Source organism: Oncorhynchus mykiss, chromosome 17 (genome assembly GCF_013265735.2).
Source record: "Oncorhynchus mykiss isolate Arlee chromosome 17, USDA_OmykA_1.1, whole genome shotgun sequence".
NCBI classification, from domain to species: domain Eukaryota; kingdom Metazoa; phylum Chordata; class Actinopteri; order Salmoniformes; family Salmonidae; genus Oncorhynchus; species Oncorhynchus mykiss.
The window spans coordinates 1,191,557-1,215,232 of NC_048581.1; the positions used below are offsets into that span (position 1 = coordinate 1,191,557).

The window sequence follows — 23,676 nt, forward strand, 5'->3', positions numbered from 1 at the left end:
TAAAAACAAGATTCTCTGGTCTGATGAAACCAAGATTGAACTCTTTGGCCTGAATGCCAAGTGTCACATCTGGAGGAAACCTGGCACCATCCCTACAGTGAAGCATGGTGGTGGCAGCATCATGCTGTGGGGTTGTTTTTCAGCGGCAGGGACTGGTAGACTAGTCAGGCTCGAGGAAAAGATGAACCGAGCATAATACAGAGAGATCCTTGATGAAAACCTGCTCCAGAACGCTCAGGACCTCTGACTGGGACGAAGGTTCACCTTCCAACAGGATAACGACCCTAAGCACACAGCCAAGACAACACAGGAATGGCTTCGGGACAAGTCAATGTCCTTGAGTGGCTCAGCCTGAGATAGGACTTGAACCCGATCAAATATCTCTGGAGAGACCTGAAAATAGCTGTGCAGCGATGCTCCCCATCCAACCTGACAGAGCTTGAGAGGATCTGCAGAGAGGAATGGGAGAAACTCCGTAAATACAGGTGTGCCAAACTTGTTGCGTCATACCCAAGAAGACTCGAGGCTGTCATCGCTGCCAAAAGTGCTTCAACAAAGTACTGAGTAAAGGGTTTGAATACTTATGTAAATTAGATATTTCAGTTTTTTTTATATGCCAGTGCCCCTGTGAAAACAATTTTGGACCCCCTTGTGGCCACCCCTAAATGTGGAGTATGACAATTCTTTACATAACAAATTTTTGCTATCGTTTTTTTAAATTTATTTTTACCGTTATTAGACAGTGGCCACACCGAACATGGTATTTTGCCTGCTAATGCCTGCAATGCAGTGAAGAAAACGATATGACAACAATAACGTCTAATGTAACTGGCCCCTCTAACAGTTCAACTGGCCCCAGCTTGCCCCCCCCGCCCCCCCCCCCCCCCCCCCCCCCCCCCCCCCCCCCCCCCCGCCCAGTTGAAATGGTCTAGAACCGCCACTGGGTGGTAGAAGTTGGTATTTGGTTGTTATATTATTTTCATGGTAGCACAGAATTGGTCAGATCATGATTGCACAGTAGATGGCGGCATGCAAATAAACGTTTGTTTGCAGACCGCCATGACACATAGAAGACGGTGAACTGGTGGTGGCGGTAACGCAGAATGAGTCGGCAGCAGAGTCGAGGACGGAAGTTAGGCCGGAAGCAGGAAGACACTAATGTAGCTAGCTGGTAGCTAACCATGCATATATTATTGATTGTACCGGTAAAACATTTCAATATTTTCAAACTGTAACGATAGTAACAAGCTAGTGTCCCGTAGAGCCTTCTGCTGTTTTGCGGTAATGCGGATTGACAGAAGAATCTAACCCGGAAGCTGGGCTGGAAGAAAGAAGATGCTTATGTTGATAGCTAGCTAGCTAGCTAAGTTTGGTAGTGTCTGAAATGTGTCTATCATTTGATGTCGTTTAAATAAGACTTGGATTTTGCCCAACTCGGGCTATATACGTGGATCTAGCGATATTTTCAACGACCAGTTCATACACTTTTGCTATCTGGTCTATGAAAGTAAATGATCTAGCTACCGTTGGCCTAGCTAGTTAGCTATCTGAGTTGTATGGAAAGTAATCCGCTAGATAATGTGACCTCGTGGTGAACTGTCGGGGATTTGAGAAGAATCTGCTTTAGTTTAATTCAGTGACCCAACTCTTTCATAGGAAACTATTTCTGAAGAATTCACGATGGATGAGGTGAGAATGACTAACTAATGCTAAACCAGTCGGGATGGCTATGCCTAAAGCATTAGCTAGTTAGATCATTCATTTAGCTCAGTATTAAAGCTTCAATTAGTAGTTGAAACGATCACAAAGGGTCTTGCCTCCCCTCTTAGAAGCTAATAAAAAAGCTGAGAGGTGGCCTGAAGAAATGTAACCACTCTCAAATTCATAAACAGGGCTATTGATGCAAGGACTGACCACCCATGATATGAAAATGATAGTTTTAACCATGTTTTGAGGTTATATAGTGTTTGTTTACATTTACTTTATTTACAAACATCGGAGTATAACAAGTTTATATTTTGGGTTCTGATGGGGAACCACAGAATGGGTCAATGGGTACATAGAAGTAATTCATATGTCATGAAATGAATGTAGAAACTACAGATTGCCTCTTTAACATCTTATTCTTTGTTTTAGGATTCTGCTGACCCATCCATCCCCCCTCTCTCCTGCTCCACTGAACCCAACCCTCCAGAGTCACTGGTTCCTGACTCTAACCATAGAGACATCGACAACTGCAGTGAAATACCCAGATTTAACATTGTAGTCAAGGAGGAGGAAGACTGGGACAATACTGGTAAATAAACATTAATTAATTACATCTCAGAGATTATACAGTTCCATTATATATATAGCAGTTTAATTGGTAACACTTTATTTGGATAGTCCACCTGTAGATTCTCTAAAGACATTAGTAGCATGTCAACTAGCTATCTACTAGCCCAAACCTTACCCTTATTCTAGACATAACCTTATTCTAAACATAACCCTGGCCCTAACCTTACCCTAATTCTAAACATAACCCTAATCTTACCCTTATTCTAAACATAACCCTAACCTTACCCTTATTCTAAACATAACCCTGGCCCTAACCTTACCCTTATTCTAAACATAACCCTGGCCCTAACCTTACCCTTATTCTAAACATAACCCTGGCCCTAACCTTACCCTTATTCTAAACGTAACTGTAACCTTACCCTTATTCTAAACATAACCTTACCCTTATTCTAAACATAACCCTAACCTTACCCTTATTCTAAACATAACCCCAACCTTACCCTTATTCTAAACATAACCCCAACCTTACCCTTATTCTAAACATAACCCTGGCCCTAACCTTATTCTAAACATAACCCTAACCTTACCCTTATTCTAAACATAACTGTAACCGTGGCAAGCAGTTGCTAAGCAACAGATAGTCCATCTGTAGCTGCTGTACAGATGGACCCACTATTTGTTTAGATAGTCACACTATCTGTAGATGGACTATCTGTTTAATTCAGTAAAAGGTTAATTGTTTATGGAATAAAAACACAGGACAGTGACCGATAATAGCTATAAAATAGTCATAAGTTTTGTTTACCCCTTGAATCATTCCATGTCATTTCAGGTAGCCATGACAACCACCATCACAATGATTCTTATGAAATTGCGTCTGTAGTTGGTAACAGATAAGATTCGCTTTCCTGCAACATTATTTTGTTGTTGAAATTACATTTAATCTCTGAGAAATGAAGCTAATTGATTGAATCCAAATGGGCCCTTTTGATTTGTAGTATTGACATAATAGTCAATAAATACCCACATCTGATCTGCATCAAACTTAGTCCTTCCATTGAGTAAGATACACTATGTGGACAAAAGCTCTCGAACTTCGTCTCTCCGAGTCCGTATGAGAGTTGCAACGATGGGACAAGAATGGAACAACCAATTTAGATATCACGAAAAAGGGGTAAAAAATAATAATAAAACATGTCAAATTAAATTGAAAACATTTATAAAATAAAATCAATCACACAGCCATGCAATCTCCATAAACAAACATTGGTAGTAGAACGGCCTTACTGAAGAGCTCGGTGACTTTCAACGTGGCATCATCATTGGACTGAAGAGCTCAACTGCCCCGGTCGGTTGTAAGTGCTGTTATTGTGAAGTGGAGACGTCTAGGAGCAACAACGGCTCAGCCGCATGGTGGTAGGCCACACAAGCTCACAGAACAGGACCACAGAGTGCTGTAGCGTGTACAAATCATATGTCCTCAGTTGCAACACTACCGAGTTCCAAACTGCCTCTGTTACAACACTCACTACTGAGTTCCAAACTGTCCTCTGTTACAACACTCACTACCGAGTTCCAAACTGCCCTCTGTTGCAACACTCACTACCGAGTTCCAAACTGCCCTCTGTTGCAACACTCACTACCGAGTTCCAAACTGCCCTCTGTTGCAACACTCACTACCGAGTTCCAAACTGCCCTCTGTTGCAACACTCACTACCGAGTTCCAAACTGCCCTCTGTTGCAACACTCACTACCGAGTTCCAAACTGCCCTCTGTTGCAACACTCACTACCGAGTTCCAAACTGCCCTCTGTTGCAACACTCACTACCGAGTTCCAAACTTCCCTCTGTTGCAACACTCACTACCGAGTTCCAAACTGCTTCTGGAAGCAACGTCAGCACAAGAACTCTTCGGCGAGAGCTTCATGAAATGGGTTTCCATGGCTGAGCAGCCACACAGGTTTCACCATGCGCAATGCCAATCTTCGGTTGGAGTGGTGGAAAGCTCGCCGCCATTGGAATCTGGTGCAGTGGAAACATGTTTTCTGGAATGATGAATCACGCTTCACCATCTGGCAGTCCGACGGACTAATCTGGGTTTGGCCAAGGCCAGAAGAACGCTACCTGTCCGAATGCATAGTGCCAACTATAACGTTTGGTGGAAGTGAGTCCATATCAAAATGAGGCCATATTAATGCCCATGGTTATGGAATGAGATGTTTGACGAGCATTGACCACATAGTGTATGAGAAATCCAATAAAATTCTCAAAAGGCACCAACCGACCCTACACCCCAATGCCAATCTCACCCTAACAACCAGTGTATAGTATCAGTTCTCTATGTTTGACAAGTAGTACGAAGCTGCGGCTTGGAGTATTGCTTCTCCATACTATGTAATGCATTCCCTGTGAATCTGGTGATGTTTTGTTTTCATCTGTTCAGAGAAATTAGCCTTTTAAATAACTTGCATTATTTACCATACATTTGTGTGCAAGTGCCAGGTTTTTCCCGATAGATGCCACTATTCCTGCTACTGCCACATCATTTTATCAATTTTACTGGTCTCCTGTGTTTATTAAGTGGATCAAAACATTTTCCATGCAACTTTGGGTAGAAAACCAATAGCTTTTTATCATAATGAAAATAAATTGTGTGGTCATTCTCACAAGTCAAGCCAGTCCAACCATGAAAGCAGTTGTTTGTCCATCTCTTAGCAGCCTGATGCTTTAACCAAACTCTAGTGGGCAAAACCTGGTTCTTCCACAATAATTAATGGCAAATAATGCATCTTCATTGTCGAATTTTGTCTGAACATGGGAATAAAATAAAATCACCAGATTCACAAGGAATGCATTACAAAGAAGCAATACTCCAAGCCGCAGTTCTCGTCAGACATACAGTGACTTGTGAAAGTGTTCACCCCCCCCTTGGCATTTTTACTATTTTGTTGCTTTTACAACCTGGAATTAAAATAGATTTTTTTGAGGGGGTTGTATCGTTTGATTGACACAACATGCCTACAACTTTGAAGATGCAAAATATTTTATATTGTGAAACAAACAAGAAATAAGACAAAAAAAACTGAACTTGAGCGTTCATTACTATTCAACACCCCAAAGTCAATACTTTGTCGAGCCACCTTTTGCAGAAATTACAGCTGCATGTCTCTTGGGGTATGTCTCTATAAGCTTGGCACATCTAGCCACTGGGATTTTTGCCCAATCGTCAAGGCAAAAATGCTCCAGCTCCTTCAAGTTGGATGGGTTCCGCCGGTGTACAGCAATCTTTAAGTCGTACCACAGCTTTTCAATTGGATTGAGGTCTGGGCTTTGACTAGGTCCTTACAAGACATTTAAATGTTTCCTCTTAAACCACTCGAGTGTTGTTTTAGCCGAATGCTTAGGGTCATTGTCCTGCTGGAAGGTGAACCTCCGTCCCAGTCTCAAATTTCTGGAAGACTGAAACAGGTTTCCCTCAAGAATTTCCCTGTATTTGGCGCCAACCATCATTCCTTCCATTCTGACCAGATGCTGTCACCACCATGCTTCACTGTGGGGATGGTGTTCTCTGTGAAATGAGAAGTGTTGGGTTTTCGCCAGACAGCGTTTTCCTTGATGGCCAAAAAGCTCAATTTTAGTCTCATCTGACCAGACAGAACCTGAACAGCACCAGGAGCACCAGTCTTCCATATGTTTGGGGAGTGTCTTTGTGCTTCATGCTTATTTTTTTTCTTTAAGCAATGGCTTTTTTATGGTCACTATTCCGTAAAGGGGCGGCAGGGTACCCTAGTGGTTAGAGCGTTGGACTAGTAACCGGAATGTTGCAAGTTCAAATCCCCGAGCTGACAAGGTACAAATCTGTCGGTCTGCCCCTGAACAAGGCAGTTAACCCACTGTTCCTAGGCCGTCATTGAAAATAAGAATTTGTTCTTAACTGACTTGCCTAGTTAAAAAGGTTTTTTTTAAAAACAGCTCTGTGGAGTGTACGGCTTAAAGTGGCCCTATGGACAGATATTCCAGTCTCCGCTGTGGAGCTTTGCAGCTCCTTCAGGGTTATCGTTGGTCTCTTTGTTGCCTCTCTGATTAATGCCCCCCTTACCTGGTCTGTGAGTTTTGGTGGGCAGCCCTCTCAGGTTGCCCACAGGTGTGTTGTGGTGACATATTCTATCCATTTTTTAATAATGGATTTAATGGTGCTCTTTGGGATGTTCAAAGTTTCTGATATTTTTTTATAACCCAACCCTGATCTGTACTTCTCCACAACTTTGTCCCTGACCTGTTGGGTGCTATCAATTAGCTGTATTCCTCAGAGATCAAATCACATCATTTGAACACAAATGTTTCAGGAACGCTTATGTTATCTAACTATAGAAACGATTTCAGAACGCGGGTGTTAAAAGCCTCTTGTGTTTTTTGAGGTTGAATGACCCCCCCCCCCCTTATTTTCCAGTTGAACGAGGAGCGAGTTCTAACACCAGCTCTAGTGATGGGGCACCAACAGAACCTGAACAGCACCAGGAGAATCCTAGACCTAAGAAGTTTTGGCGCTGCCCAGAATGTGGAATAGAGATCGCTCACCCATCTAATTTCAACAGACACCTGAGAACACACACAAACCTTGCTAAGGAGTCTTCCGTCTGTCCAATATGTGGGAAAGACTTTGTTCACCCCTCCAAACTGAAGAGACACTTCCGAACACATACAGGAGAAAAGCCTTACCAGTGCTCTGTGTGCGGGAAGCGATTCACACTACAGCCCCACCTGGAAAGACATCAGATGACCCACCCTGGAGAGAAACAGCCAGACGCGACAAAGAAGCACCCGTGCTCCGATTGTGGAAAGGAATGTTTCTCTGCATATGAACTGAAGATGCACATGAGAAAGCACACAGGGGAGAGACCTCACCAGTGCTCCTACTGCGAGATGAGCTTTGGCTGTAAGGGAACTCTATCGAGACACGTACGACGCCATACAGGAGCACCCACACCGAAACCTTACCAATGCTCACAGTGTGGGAAGAGATACGAGTCACCATCAAGGCTCAGGCAGCATCAGACTGTGCACACTGGAGATAAACCTTACGAGTGCTCTGATTGTGGGAGGGGTTTTGCTTCGACCGAAGGTCTTCGCAAACGTCAATGCAACCATGCCAGTAACCATAGCAACCAGTGTACACTGGGAATTCCAGATATGGCGTCATCGGGCAGTAAAACTATGAATATCAAGATCGAAGACGAGGAACAGGAGCTGGCAATTAATGTCAAAGAGGAGGAAATTGTTGTTTTTGTCAATGCTGATGGAAAGAAACCTTACCGGTGTACCTCCTGTAAAAATACCTTTGTTCACCGTAGCTCTCTAGCAAGACACAAACAATCCCACACTAGTGTCGCACAATACAGCTGCTCAGAATGTGGGAAGGAATTCAGCCAATCGTGGACTTTCAAGATACACATGCAACAGCACACCGGAGAGAACCCGTACCACTGCTGTCGGTGTGATAAGAGTTTCTCAGCTTCACCACTCCTCAAAAGACACCAGCGAGTTCACACTAAGGTGAAACCTTACCCCTGCTCTCTCTGCAGAAATAAATTATCGTCGGCAAATCAGTCCTGTCTCCATGCTGGAGAAGGACCTGTGGCTAGCCTGAGCCAAGCTCCTGGACAGGGATCACAGCAGCAGGTGTCTGCAGTGGTAGAGGAGTCTGTTGTACTGGATGTGAAAGAGGAGGAGGAGGATCCTGCTTTTGGTGAGTAAAAGTGTTTGTTGTACTATAGCTTTGATATTTAATGGGTCCATACTTGCGACCTCTTGCTTAAGCTTTAACCATGAGAAAATGTAGCCCTGTGCTAACACGACCAGCTCATAGTTTGAGAAAACCTAGCCCTGTGCTAACACAACCAGCTGACAACATGAGAAAACATAGCCCTTTGCTAACACGACCAGCTGATAGCTTGAGAAAACGTAGCCCTATGCTAACACGACCAGCTGATAGCTTGAGAAAACATAGCCCTATGCTACACGACCAGCTGATAGCATGAGACAACGTAGCCCTGTGCTAACACGACCAGCTGATAGCTTGAGAAAACGTAGCCCTATGCTAACACAACCAGCTGATAGCATGAGAAAAGTAGCCCTATGCTAACACGACCAGCTGATAGCATTATTATTTCCTGTAACAAATTCCACATCAGCCAATATATATATATATTTTTTTTTTACATATTGTGTGAATATACAGTACCAGTTTAAAGTTTGGACACACCTACTCATTCAAGGGTTTTTCTTTATTTTTACTATTTTCTACATTATAGAATAATAGTGAAGACATCAAAACTATGAAATAACACATGGGAATCATGTAGGATACAAAACAATTTATTTTATATTTGGGATTCTTCAAAGTAGCCACCCTTTGCCTTGATGACAGCTTTGAACACTCTTGGCATGCTCTCAACCAACTTCACCTGGAATGCTTTTCCAACAGTCTTAAAGGAGTTCCCGCATATGCTGAGCCCTGGTCCTGTATAAAATTGGTAAAATAGCCCTTACACAACCTGGAGGTGTGTTAGGTCATTGTCCTGTTGAAAAACAAATGATAGTCCCTCTAAGCACAAACCAGATGGGATGGCATATCACTGCAGAATTCTGTGGTAGCCATGCTGGTTAGGTGTGCCTTGAATATTATAAATAAATCCCTGACAGTGTCACCAGCAAAGCACCATCACACCTCCTCCTCCAAGCTTCACAGTGGGAACCACACATGCAGAGATCATCCGTTCACCTACTCTGCGTCTCACAAAGAGACGGCGGTTGGAAACAAAAATCTCCAATTTGGACTCCAGACCAAAGGACTGATTTCCACCGGTCTAATTGCTCGTTTTTCTTGGCCAAAGCAAGTCTCCTCTTCTTATAGGTGTCCGTCAGTAGTGGTTTCTTTGCAGCAATTTGACCATGAAGGTCTGATTCACGCAGTCTCCTCTGAACAGTTGATGTTTAGATGTCTGTTTTTATTACCATTTTTGTCACTTGAACTCTGAAGCATTTATCTGGGCTGCATTCTGAGGCTGGTGACTCTAATGAATGTATCCTCTTGCAGCAGAGGTAACTCTGGGTCTTCCTTTCCTTTGACGTTCCTCATGGGAGCCAGTTTCATCATAGCGCTTGATGGTTTTTGCTACTGCACTTGAAGAAACTTTCAAAGTTCTTGACATTTTCTGAATTGACTAACCTTCATGTCTTAAAATAATGATGGATTGTTGTTTCTCTTTGCTTATTTGATCTTTTATTTCCATAATATGGACTTGTTTTTACCAAATAGGGCTATCTTCTGAATAACAACCTTGTCACAACACAACTGATTGGCTCAAACGCATTAAGAAGGAAAGAAATTCCACAAATTCACTTTTAACAAGGCACACCTGTTAATTAAAATGCATTCCAGGTGATTACCTCATGAAGCTGGTTGAGAGATTGCCAAGAGTGTGCAAAGCTGTCATCAAGGCAAAGGATGGCTACTTTGAAGAATCTAAAATATAAACTATATTTTGATTTGTTTAACACTTGTTCTGGTTACTACATGATTCCATATGTGTTATTAAACTGTTTTTCTACAATATAGAAATTAGTAACAAATAAAAACCCTTGAATTAGTAGTTTTCCAAACTTTTAACTAACTGGTCCTGTATGTCCTGGTCCTGTATGTCCTGGTCCTGTATGTCCTCCTCCTGTATGTCCTGGTCCTGTACGTCCTGGTCCTGTATGTCCTGGTCCTGTATGTCCTGGTCCTGTATGTCCTGGTCCTGTATGTCCTGGTCCTGTATGTCCTGTATGTCCTGGTCCTGTATGTCCTGGTGCTGTATGTCCTGTATGTCCTGGTCCTGTATGTCCTGGTCCTGTATGTCCTGTATGTCCTGTATGTCCTGGTCCTGTATGTCCTGGTGCTGTATGTCCTGTATGTCCTGGTCCTGTATGTCCTGGTCCTGTATGTCCTGTATGTCCTCTATGTCCTGGTCCTGTATGTCCTGTATGTCCTGGTCCTGTATGTCCTGTATGTCCTGGTCCTGTATGTCCTGTATGTCCTGGTCCTGTATGTCCTGGTCCTGTATGTCCTGTATGTCCTGTATGTCCTGGTCCTGTATGTCCTGGTCCTGTATGTCCTGTATGTCCTGGTCCTGTATGTCCTGGTCCTGTATGTCCTGGTCCTGTATGTCCTGGTCCTGTATGTCCTGTATGTCCTGGTCCTGTATGTCCTGTATGTCCTGTATGTCCTGGTCCTGTATGTCCTGTATGTCCTGGTCCTGTATGTCCTGTATGTCCTGTATGTCCTGGTCCTGTATGTCCTGGTCCTGTACGTCCTGGTGCTGTATGTCCTGTATGTCCTGGTCCTGTATGTCCTGTATGTCCTGTATGTCCTGTATGTCCTGTATGTCCTTGTCCTGTATGTCCTTGTCCTGTATGTCCTGGTCCTGTATGTCCTGGTCCTGTATGTCCTGGTCCTGTATGTCCTGGTCCTGTATTTCCTGGTCCTGTATGTCCTGGTCCTGTATGTCCTGTATGTCCTGGTCCTGTATGTCCTGGTCCTGTATGTCCTGGTCCTGTATGTCCTGGTCCTGTATGTCCTTGTCCTGTATGTCCTGGTCCTGTATGTCCTGGTCCTGTATGTCCTGGTCCTGTATGTCCTGGTCCTGTATGTCCTTGTCCTGTATGTCCTGGTCCTGTATGTCCTGTATGTCCTGGTCCTGTATGTCCTGGTCCTGTATGTCCTGGTCCTGTATGTCCTGTATGTCCTGTATGTCCTGGTCCTGTATGTCCTGGTCCTGTATGTCCTGGTCCTGTATGTCCTGGTCCTGTATGTCCTGGTCCTGTATGTCCTGGTCCTGTATGTCCTGGTCCTGTATGTCCTGGTCCTGTATGTCCTGGTCCTGTATGTCCTGGTCCTGTACGTCCTGGTCCTGTACGTCCTGGTCCTGTATGTCCTGTATGCCCTGGTCCTGTATGTCCTGGTCCTGTATGTCCTGGTCCTGTACGTCCTGGTCCTGTATGTCCACGCTGAGGATGGAATCATACTGTGACAATGTACAAATGATGATAATACCCTTTTTGTGTAAGCGCTGTTTGAAACTGCCGCCTGAAATTTTAGCTTGTTGTGTTGGGATCGTTTGATTACCAAAAACAACGAGACGGCCTCACGGAGGTGAGGGCCCTGGTGGAGTGGAGCCAGGGAAATAACCTCTCCGTCAACGTCAACAAAATGAAGGAGCTGATCCTGGAGACGGCAGAGAGAGAGACGAAGGTGGTGAAAAGCTTAAGGCCCATCACTGACAACCTGAAATGATCCAGTCACACAGGCCGTGTCGTGAAGGCATAACAGCGCCTCATCAACCTTCCCAGGAGGCTCAGGAAATTTGACTTGGCCCCCGGAGACCCTCAAACTTCTACAGATGCACCATTGAGAGCATCCCGTCGGGCTGTATCACCGCCTGGTACGGTAAATGCACCGTCCGCAACCACAGAGGGTGGCGACTTCAGCCCAACGCATCACTGGGAGCACGCTGCCTGCCCTCCAGGACATCTACAGCCCCCGGTGTCACAGGAAGGCCAAGAAAGATCATAATGGACCCGAGCCACATCCTGTTCACCCTGCTACCATCTAGAAGATCATAATGGACCCGAGCCACAGCCTGTTCACCCTAATACCATCTAGAAGATCATCATAATGGACTTCAGCCACCCGAGCCACAGCCTGTTCCCCCTGCTACCATCTAGAAGATCATAATGGACCCAAGCCACAGCCTGTTCACCCTGCTACCATCTAGAAGATCATAATGGACCCGAGCCACAGCCTGTTCACCCTGCTACCATCTAGAAGATCATCATAATGGACTTCAGCCACCCGAGCCACAGCCTGTTCACCCTGCTACCATCTAGAAGATCATCATAATGGACTTCAGCCACCCGAGCCACAGCCTGTTCACCCTGCTACCATCTAGAAGATCATCATAATGGACTTCAGCCACCCGAGCCACAGCCTGTTCACCAAGCTACCATCTAGAAGATCATAATGGACCCGAGCCACAGCCTGTTCACCCTGCTACCATCTAGAAGATCATCATAATGGACTTCAGCCACCCGAGCCACAGCCTGTTCACCCTGCTACCATCTAGAAGATCCTCATAATGGACTTCAGCCACCCGAGCCACATCCTGTTCCCCAAGCTACCATCTAGAAGATCATAATGGACCCGAGCCACATCCTGTTCACCCTGCTACCATCTAGAAGATCCTCATAATGGACTTCAGCCACCCGAGCCACATCCTGTTCACCCTGCTACCATCTAGAAGATCATAATGGACCCGAGCCACAGCCTGTCCACCCTGCTACCATCTAGAAGATCATAATGGACCCGAGCCACAGCCTGTCCACCCTGCTACCATCTAGAAGATCATAATGGACCCGAGCCACAGCCTGTCCACCCTGCCACCATCTAGAAGATCATAATGGACCCGAGCCACAGCCTGTTCACCCTGCTACCATCTAGAAGATCATAATGGACCCGAGCCACAGCCTGTTCACCCTGCTACCATCTAGAAGATCATAATGGACCCGAGCCACAGCCTGTTCACCCTGCTACCATCTAGAAGATCATAATGGACCCGAGCCACAGCCTGTCCACCCTGCCACCATCTAGAAGGCGGAGACAGTACAGGTGCTTTAAAGCTGGAACAGAGAGATTGAAAAACAGCTTCTATCTGGCCATCAGACTGTTAAATATTCACCACTAGCAGGCCTCCGCCCAGTACCCTGCACTGAACTTAGTCACTGTTACTAGCCGGCTACCACCTTAGACTGCTGCCCTATGGACATAGACACTGTTACTAGCTGGCTACCACCTTAGACTGCTGCCCTATGGACATAATCACTGTTACTAGCCGGCTACCACCTTAGCCTGCTGCATTATGGACATAGTCACTGTTACTAGCTGGCTACCACCTTAGACTGCTGCATTATGGACATAGTCACTGTTACTAGCTGGCTACCACCTTAGACTGCTGCCCTATGGACATAATCACTGTTACTAGCTGGCTACCACCTTAGACTGCTGCCCTATGGACATAATTACTGTTACTAGCTGGCTACCACCTTAGACTGCTGCCCTATGGACATAGTCACTGTTACTAGCTGGCTACCACCTTAGACTGCTGCCCTATGTACATAGACACTGTTACTAGCCGGCTACCACCTTAGACTGCTGCCCTATGGACATAATCACTGTTACTAGCTGGCTACCACCTTAGACTGCTGCCCTATGTACATAATCACTGTTACTAGCCGGCTACCACCTTAGCCTGCTGCCCTATCTATGGACATAGACACTGTTACTAGCCGGCTACCACCTTAGACTGCTGCCCTATCTATGGACATAGACACTGTTACTAACTGGCTACCACCTTAGACTGCTGCCCTATCTATGGACATAGACACTGTTACTAACTGGCTACCACCTTAGACTGCTGCCCTATCTATGGGCATAGACACTGTTACTAGCCGGCTACCACCTTAGACTGCTGCCCTATGGACATAGACACTGTTACTAGCCGGCTACCACCTTAGACTGCTGCCCTATGGACATAGACACTGTTACTAGCCGGCTACCACCTTAGCCTGCTGCCCTATGGGCATAGTCACTGTTACTAGCCGGCTACCACCTTAGCCTGCTGCCCTATGGACATAGTCACTGTTACTAGCCGGCTACCACCTTAACCTGCTGCCCTATGGACATAGACACTGTTACTAGCCAGCTACCACCTTAGACTGCTGCCCTATGGACATAGTCACTGTTACTAGCCGGCTACCACCTTAACCTGCTGCCCTATGGACATAGTCACTGTTACTAGCCAGCTACCACCTTAGACTGCTGCCCTATGTACATAGTCACTGTTACTAGCCGGCTACCACCTTAACCTGCTGCCCTATGTACATAGTCACTGTTACTAGCCGGCTACCACCTTAGCCTGCTGCCCTATGGACATAGACATTGAACACTGGTCACTTTAATTATGTTTACATCCTGGTACACCCACCTCATATGTATATACTGTATTCTAGTCTATGTTTGTCCTATATAACTACTGTTGTACACACCGTTCCTATTCATATACTGTCTATACGTTGTATATATATATTCTGGACTGTTCTGATACATTTTGGTGGGATTTGTATGTATTGTTTTATATTGCTAGGTAACACTGCACTGTTGGAGCTAGAAACATAAGCCTTTCGCTCCACCTGCTATAACAACGGCAGAACACTGTGTACGCGACCAGTAACATTTTATTTGATTTTAAGTGGAGCAACCTTGATTTGGAGGTTCAAAATATCCTTCTGGTGGTTAGCTTAGGGCTAACCGTGCCAGGTTATCTCATGGGAAAAGCTAACATGTAGCATTTTCGAGAAAAGTATGGGCCCTATAAATTTACAATTATTTATTTTCTGTTTCGTCAGGAACAAACATTTTGACTTAGTCAGGGTGTTGACTAATTTGAGTTAATCCATATTTATGTCTTTACCACAGCAGAGAGACCTGACCGCTGCTCTGAGAGTGAAGTGAGTCCCTCTACAACAGGACTACCTGAACAACACCAGGGGAATCACACAGCTAAGAAGAATCACTACTGTTCAGTGTGTGGAAAAAACTGTCACAAGTTATCAAAACTACAAATACATATGAGAACTCACACAGGAGAAAAACCTTACTCCTGCTCTGTCTGCGGGAAACAATTCAGTGACAAAGGAAACCTGAAAAAACACCAGACGTTGCACACAGAAGAGAAGCTGTACAGTTGCTCCGTGTGCGGGGAGAGTTTCTCTTCATCGTCAAATCTTACCAAACACCAGAGAACGCACACAGGAGAGAGTCATGGTTTTACACCAGCACTGGTTATCATAGTGAAAGAGGAGGAAGAGGATCCTGCTTTTGGTAAGTTTAAGGTACTTATTCTGTAAGGGCATGAATTGCAAAACATTTTTTTTTATACATCTTTGTTTAACTTTCAGTTATTCCAAGGACAAAAAAATATTTTTTGTTACAGTTCCAAATTTTCACGTAGTTTATCCATCCCATCTTATCCCACAGCAGAGAGACATGACCACTGCTCTGACAGTGAAGGGAGTCCCTCTACATCAGGACTACCTGAACAACACCAGGGGAATCACACAGCTAAGAAAATTCACTGTTGTTCAGTGTGCGGACAAGACTGCAAAAAGTTATCAAAACTGCTAATACATATGAGAATACACACAGGAGAAAAGCCATATCCTTGCTCTGTGTGTGGAAAGGAGTTCCGTGTCAAAAGACATCTTCAAGACCACCAGATAGTGCACACTGGAGAGAAACCTTACGTCTGCTCCAAATGTGACAAGAGGTTTGGTTTTGCCTCAGCCTTGAAAAGGCACCAGTGGTTACACGCAGAAGAGAAACCTTACTCTTGCTCTGTGTGTGGGAAGGGTTTTAGCTTACAATCACGCATGAAGGAACACTTCCTGATGCACTCAGGAGAAAAACCCCACTCCTGCTCTGTCTGTGGAAAGAGTTTCAGCCGTCCAGATCAGTTAAAGGACCACTCTCTGCAACACACAGGGAAACCCCACCACTGTTCTATGTGTGAGCAAAGCTTTGCCTTGTCTAAACAACTCCTGAAGCACGAGAAGACTCACACAGGAAAGAGACCTTATAGTTGCTCTGTGTGTGGGAAGAGTTTCAGTGAGAAGGCGTATCTTGAAGACCACCGGTCAGTGCACACTGGAGAGAAACGACACCCTTGCCCTGATTGTGACAAGAAGTTTGGATGTGCTTCGTCCCTGCGTAAACACAGACTGTTGCACATAGAAGGGAAATCCCACTCCTGCTCTGTGTGTGGGAAGAATTTTTCTGAAGCACGTTACTTGAAGGAGCATTTCCGGACACACACTGGAGAGAAACCTTTCTCCTGCTCTGTCTGCGATAAGAGTTTTGCGAGATCAGCAGGCCTTAAAGTCCACCACAGATATCATACAGGAGAGAAACCTTACAGCTGCACTAAATGCGGCCAGAGCTTCATTAGTTCTCAAAAACTTCAGAGACATCAGAAAACTCATGCTGGTTTACCACCTGTTGAGTTTCAAAACCCTGTTACAATTGAAGGAGAGCGGGAGAGAGAAGATGAGAAAGTTGGTGGTCTGATTCATTCAGCTGGAGAAGAGGTTGGTTGGGATCTTCATCGTCTCGGTAAGTGGAAGCAGAACAGCCATGAATTACATGAATACAATATTGACTTTGAATGAACATCGCTCTTTTATTTAAAAATCCAATGCCACTGTTTTTTAACTCCATATGAATTTTCATTTTATTTTATTAACCTGCTGTGATTGTTTTCAATGAAAATAAACAAATATCTTCGTAGATAAGAGCAAATTCTCAAGCAAGATTTTATTATTTTCATATCTTCACAGTATTTTTTTTTTCAACCTCATAGTGTGGAAATGTGTATAAAAGACAGGAAATCACATGTTTGACGTTACTGGACCTTTTAACCTATGTTTTCTCATTCACACAGGCGAAAGTTCGGAGGGGAGAACCTCTACATCAGGAGAACCTAAAGAAACCTAGGGGAATCTCAAAGCTCAGAGATACAGTTGCTCTGTGTGTGGGAAAGACTGGCAACGGTTATTTGATCTGAAAAAGACACGACACGTGAAACCGTACAGATGTTTTGTTTGTGGGAAGAGTTTTAGACGAGCAGACCTGATGAAGCATCACTTTTGGACACAAAGGAGACGCATGGGGAGAAACCTTACCCCTGTTCTGTCTGTGGGAAGGCTTTAACAAGATCATCAGACCTTAACATACACAGTAGAGTTCATGCAGGAGAGAAACCTTACCCCTGTTCTGTCTGTGGGAAGGCTTTAACAAGACCATCAGACCTTAACATACACAGTAGAGTTCATGCAGGAGAGAAACCTTACCCCTGTTCTGTCTGTGGGAAGGCTTTAACAAGACCATCAGACCTTAACATACACAGTAGAGTTCATACAGGAGAGAAACCTTGCAGCTGTGACGAATGTGGCCGGAGACACAAGAAGAGACGCCACATCTCACTTCCTGAGGAGGACCAGGCTGGCGGGGGTCAAGACTGAAGAGCCAATAGTATCATAGATGAAGAGGAGGAGGCAACCTCTTATGTCAACGGTAGCATGGTGGAAAGGGGGGAAACAAGAACTAGCCCTGAACATCTTGACGTAAAATATATACAGTGCATTCGGAAAGTATTCAGACCCCTTGACTTTTTACACGTTTTGTTTACGTTAAAGCCTTATTTTAAAATTGATTAAATTGTTTTTTCCCCTCATCAACATTCACACAATACCAATGACAAAGCAAAAACAGGTATTTTTTTCCCCGGAAATTTCACATTTACATACTCCTTAGCCGGGGCGGCAGGGTAGCCTAGTGGTTAGAGCGTTGAGCTAGTAACCGGAAGGTTGCAAGTTCAAATCCCCCGAGCTGACAAGGTACAAATCTGTCGTTCTGCCCCTGAACAGGCAGTTAACCCACTGTTCCTAGACCAGTTAACCCACTAGGCCGTCATTGAAAATAAGAATTTGTTCTTAACTGACTTGCCTAGTTAAATAAAGGTAAAAAAAATAAATAACAAAAAAAACATTTAAACTAAGTTTTTCACAATTCCTGACATTTAATCCTAATAAAAACTCCCTGTCAGTTAGAATCACCACTTTATTTTAAGAATGTGAAATGTCAGAATAATAGTAGAGATAATTATTTATTTCAGCTTCTATTTCTTTCATCACATCCTCAGTGGGTCAGAAGTTTACATACACTCAATTAGTATTTGGTAGCATTGCCTTTAAATTGTTTCAACTTGGGTCAAACGTTTCGAGTAGCCTTCCACAATAAGTTGGGTGAATTTTGGCCTATTCCTCCTTACAGAGCTGGTGTAACTGAGTCAGGTTTGTAGGCCTCCTTGCTCGCACACGCTTTTTCAGTTCTGCCCACACATTTTCTATTGGATGGAGGTCAGGGATTTGTGATGGCCACTCCAATACCTTGACTTTGTTGTCCTGAAGCCATTTTGCCACAACTTTGGAAGTATGCTTGGGGTCATTGTCCATTTGGAAGACCCATTTGCAACCAAGCTTTAATTTCCTGACTGATGTCTTGAGATGTTGCTTTAATATATCCACATCATTTTCCTCCCTCATGATGCCATCTATTTTGTGAAGTGCACCAGTCCCTCCTGCAGCAAAGCACCCCCACAACAGGATGCTGCCACCCCCACAACAGGATGCTGCCACCCCCGTGCTTCACGGTTGGGATGGTGTTCTTCGGCTTGCAAGTCTCCCCATTTTTCCTCCAAACATAACGATGGTCATTATGACCAAACAGTACTATTTTTGTTTCATCAGACCAGATGACATTTCTCCAAAAAGTACGATCTTGGTTCCCATGTGCAGTTGCAAACTGTAGTCTGGCTTTTTTATGGCGGTTTTGGAGCAGTGGCTTCTTCCTTGCTGAGCGGCCTTTCAGGTTATGTCGATATAGGACTCGTTCTACTGTGGTTATAGATACTTTTGTACCTGTTTCCTCCAGCATCTTCACAAGGTCCTTTGCTGTTGTTCTGGGATTGATTTGTTATTTTTCGCACCAAAGTACGTTCATCTCTAGGAGACAGAACGCGTCTCCTTCCTGAGCGGTATGACGTCTGCGTGGTCCCATGGTGTTTATACTTGCGTACTATTGTTTGTACAGATGAACGTGGTACCTTCAGGCATTGGGAAATTCTTGGCTGATTTCTTTTGATTTTCCCATGATGTCAAGCAAAAGAGGCACTGAGTTTGAAGGTAGGCCTTGAAATACATCCACAGATACACCTCCAATTGACTCAAATGATGTCAAATAGCCTATCAGAAGCTTCTAAAGCCATGACATAATTGTCTGGAATTTTCCAAGCTGTTTAAAGGCACAGTCAACTTAGTGTATGTAAACTTCTGACCCACTGGAATTGTGATACAGTGAAATAATCTGTAAACAATTATTGGAAAAATTACTTGTCATGCACAAAGTAGATGTCCTAACCAACTTGCCAAAACTATAGATTGTTAACAAGAAATTTGTGGAGTGGTTGAAAAACGAGTTTTAATGACTCCAACCAAAGTGTATGTAAACTTCTGACTTCAGCTGTAAATATTCAGACCCTTTAGTCAGTACTTTGTTGAAGCACCTTTGGCAGCGATTACAGCATAGTCTTCTTGGGTTTGACGCTACAAGCTAGGCACACCTGTATTTGTGGAGTTTCTCCCATTCTTCTCTGCAAATCCTCTCAGACTCTGTCAGGTTGGAAGGGGAGCGTTGCTGCACAGCTATTTTCAGTTCTCTCCAGAGATGATTGATCGGGTTCAATTCCGAGCTCTGGCGGGGCCGCTCAAGGACATTCAGAGACGTGTCCCGAAGTCACTCCTGCGTTGTCTTGGCTGTGTGCTTTAGGGTCGTTGTCCTGTTGGAAGGTGAACCTTCGCCCCGGTCTGAGCGCTCTGGAGCAAGTTTTCATCAAGGATCTCTCTGTCCTTTGCTCTGTTCTGATTTCCCTCAATCCTGATTAGACTTTCAGTCCCTTCTGCTGAAAAACAGGTGTGTGCCTTTCCAAATCATGTCCAGTCAATTGAATTTACACCAGGTGGACTCCTATCAAGTTGTAGATACATCTCAAGGATGAGCAATGGAAACAGGATGCACCTGAGCTCAATTTATAGTCTCAACAAAGGGTCTGAATTATTATGTAAATAAGATGTTGTTTTTTTTGCCAACAAAAAAATTACCAGCGTGTCTATAAACCTGTTTCAGGTTTGTGTCGTTGTGGGTATTGTGGGGTGTAGTGGGGTATAGTGTCGTTGTGGGGTATAGTGTCGTTGTGGGGTATAGTGGGGTGTAGTGTCGTTGTGGGGTATAGTGGGTTGTAGTGTCGTTGTGGGGTGTAGTGTCGTTGTGGGGTATAGTGGGTTGTAGTGTCGTTGTGGGGTATGGTGGGGTGTAGTGTCGTTGTGGGGTGTAGTGTCGTTGTGGGGTGTAGTGTCGTTGTGGGGTGTAGTGTCGTTGTGGGGTGTAGTGGGGTGTAGTGTCGTTGTGGGGTATGGTGGGGTGTAGTGTCGTTGTGGGGTGTAGTGTCGTTGTGGGGTATAGTGTCATTGTGGGGTATGGTGGGGTGTAGTGTCGTTGTGGGGTGTAGTGTCGTTGTGGGGTGTAGTGTCGTTGTGGGGTATAGTGTCGCTGTGGGGTGTAGTGTCGTTGTGGGGTGTAGTGTCGTTGTGGGGTACAGTGGAGTATTGTGTCGTTGTGGGGTGTAGTGTCGTTGTGGGGTGTAGTGTCGTTGTGGGGTGTAGTGTCGTTGTGGGGTACAGTGGAGTATTGTGTCGTTGTGGGGTGTAGTGTCGTTGTGGGGTGTAGTGTCGTTGTGGGGTATAGTGTCATTGTGGGGTATAGTGTCGTTGTGGGGTATAGTGTTGTTGTGGGGTGTAGTGTCGTTGTGGGGTATAGTGGGGTGTAGTGTCGTTGTGGGGTATAGTGGGGTGTAGTGTCATTGTGGGGTATAGTGTCGTTGTGGGGTGTAGTGTCGTTGTGGGGTATAGTGGGGTATAGTGTCGTTGTGGGGTATAGTGTCGTTGTGGGGTATAGTGTCGTTGTGGGGCACTGTGTCGTTGTGGGGTATAGTGTCATTGTGGGGTATAGTGTCGTTGTGGGGTGTAGTGTCATTGTGGGGTATAGTGGGGTATAGTGTCGTTGTGGGGTATAGTGTCATTGTGGGGTATAGTGTCATTGTGGGGCACTGTGTCGTTGTGGGGCACTGTGTCGTTGTGGGGCACTGTGTCGTTGTGGGGTGTAGTGTCGTTGTGGGGTGTAGTGTCGTTGTGGGGTGTAGTGTCGTTGTGGGGTGTAGTGGGGTGTAGTGTCGTTGTGGGGTATGGTGGGGTGTAGTGTCGTTGTGGGGTGTAGTGTCGTTGTGGGGTATAGTGTCGTTGTGGGGTATGGTGGGGTGTAGTGTCGTTGTGGGGTGTAGTGTCGTTGTGGGGTGTAGTGTCGTTGTGGGGTATGGTGGGGTGTAGTGTCGTTGTGGGGTCTAGTGTCGTTGTGGGGTGTAGTGTCGCTGTGGGGTGTAGTGTCGTTGTGGGGTGTAGTGTCGTTGTGGGGTACAGTGGAGTATTGTGTCGTTGTGGGGTGTAGTGTCGTTGTGGGGTGTAGTGTCGTTGTGGGGTATAGTGTCGTTGTGGGGTATAGTGTTGTTGTGGGGTGTAGTGTCGTTGTGGGGTATAGTGGGGTGTAGTGTCGTTGTGGGGTATAGTGGGGTGTAGTGTCATTGTGGGGTATAGTGTCGTTGTGGGGTGTAGTGTCGTTGTGGGGTATAGTGTTGTTGTGGGGTGTAGTGTCGTTGTGGGGTATAGTGGGGTGTAGTGTCGTTGTGGGGTATAGTGGGGTGTAGTGTCATTGTGGGGTGTAGTGTCGTTGTGGGGTATAGTGGGGTATAGTGTCGTTGTGGGGTATAGTGTCGTTGTGGGGTATAGTGTCGTTGTGGGGTATAGTGTCGTTGTGGGGCACTGTGTCGTTGTGGGGTATAGTGTCATTGTGGGGTATAGTGTCATTGTGGGGTATAGTGTCGTTGTGGGGTGTAGTGTCATTGTGGGGTATAGTGGGGTATAGTGTCGTTGTGGGGTATAGTGTCATTGTGGGGTATAGTGTCATTGTGGGGTATAGTGTTGTTGTGGGGTGTAGTGTCGTTGTGGGGTATAGTGGGGTGTAGTGTCGTTGTGGGGTATAGTGTTGTTGTGGGGTGTAGTGTCGTTGTGGGGTATAGTGTTGTTGTGGGGTGTAGTGTCGTTGTAGGGTATAGTGGGGTGTAGTGTCGTTGTGGGGTATAGTGGGGTGTAGTGTCATTGTGGGGTGTAGTGTCGTTGTGGGGTATAGTGGGGTATAGTGTCGTTGTGGGGTATAGTGTCGTTGTGGGGTATAGTGTCGTTGTGGGGTATAGTGTCGTTGTGGGGCACTGTGTCGTTGTGGGGTATAGTGTCATTGTGGGGTATAGTGTCATTGTGGGGTATAGTGTCGTTGTGGGGTGTAGTGTCATTGTGGGGTATAGTGGGGTATAGTGTCGTTGTGGGGTATAGTGTCATTGTGGGGTATAGTGTCATTGTGGGGTATAGTGTTGTTGTGGGGTGTAGTGTCGTTGTGGGGTATAGTGGGGTGTAGTGTCGTTGTGGGGTATAGTGGGGTGTAGTGTCGTTGTGGGGTGTAGTGTCATTGTGGGGTATAGTGTCGTTGTGGGGTGTAGTGTCATTGTGGGGTATAGTGTCGTTGTGGGGTGTAGTGTCGTTGTGGGGTATAGTGTCGTTGTGGGGTATAGTGTCGTTGTGGGGTATAGTGTCGTTGTGGGGTATAGTGTCGTTGTGGGGTATAGTGTCGTTGTGGGGCACTGTGTCGTTGTGGGGTATAGTGTCATTGTGGGGTATAGTGTCATTGTGGGGTATAGTGTCGTTGTGGGGTGTAGTGTCATTGTGGGGTATAGTGGGGTATAGTGTCGTTGTGGGGTATAGTGTCATTGTGGGGTATAGTGTCATTGTGGGGCACTGTGTCGTTGTGGGGCACTGTGTCGTTGTGGGGCACTGTGTCGTTGTGGGGCACTGTGTCGTTGTGGGGCACTGTGTCGTTGTGGGGTCTAGTGTCGTTGTGTGGTGTAGTGTCGTTGTGGGGTGTAGTGTCGTTGTGGGGTGTAGTGTCGTTGTGGGGTGTAGTGTCGTTGTGGGGCACTGTGTCGTTGTGGTGTATAGTGTCATTGTGGGGTATAGTGTCGTTGTGGGGTGTAGTGTCATTGTGGGGTATAGTGGGGTATAGTGTCGTTGTGGGGTATAGTGTCATTGTGGGGCACTGTGTCGTTGTGGGGCACTGTGTCGCTGTGGGTTTTTATGGGATATTGTGGGCTATTGTGGTATTATGGGGTATTGGGTTTTATGGGGCATTGTGGCATTATGGGATATTGAGTCATGGTGGGGTATTGGGTTTTATGGGGCATTGTGGCATTGTGGGGTGTTGTGGCATTGTGGGGTATTTTTGTGTCGTTGTTGTGGCATTGTGGGGTATTTTTGTGTCGTTGTGGGGTGTTGTGGTATATTGAGTCGTTGTGGTGTATTGGGTTTTTATGGGGTATTGAGTTGTTGTGGGGTATTGGGTTTTTATGGGGTGTTGTGGGGTAATGGGGCATTGGGGTGTTGTGGCATGGCGTTGTGGGGTATTGTGGCGTTGTGGGGTATTGGGTCTTTATGGGGTATTGTCGTATTGTGTTGTGTGGAGATAGATGAGGATTTT

General features: G+C 45.4%; 1 protein-coding gene across 7 annotated transcripts in view; it reads left to right on the top strand.

Moving 5' to 3' along the window:
• The window catches only part of LOC110493374 (zinc finger protein 271-like), a 31,357-nt gene extending 13,755 nt beyond the window's left edge, over positions 1-17,602 (top strand). For 3 of the 7 annotated variants that reach the window (XM_036948518.1, XM_036948519.1, XM_036948520.1), the window contains exons 6-7: positions 15,409-16,539; positions 16,868-17,602. In XM_036948518.1, the coding sequence (XP_036804413.1) occupies positions 15,409-16,539; positions 16,868-16,920 (1,184 nt within the window). In that variant the 3' untranslated portion in view covers positions 16,921-17,602. Of the gene's footprint in view, positions 1-1,133; positions 1,690-2,136; positions 2,297-6,726; positions 8,023-14,847; positions 15,253-15,408; positions 16,540-16,867 lie in introns of those variants that run through there. The other 4 variants (XM_036948514.1, XM_036948515.1, XM_036948517.1 and 1 more) reach the window with 3 other exon arrangements.
• Positions 17,603-23,676: the final 6,074 nt, after the last annotated feature.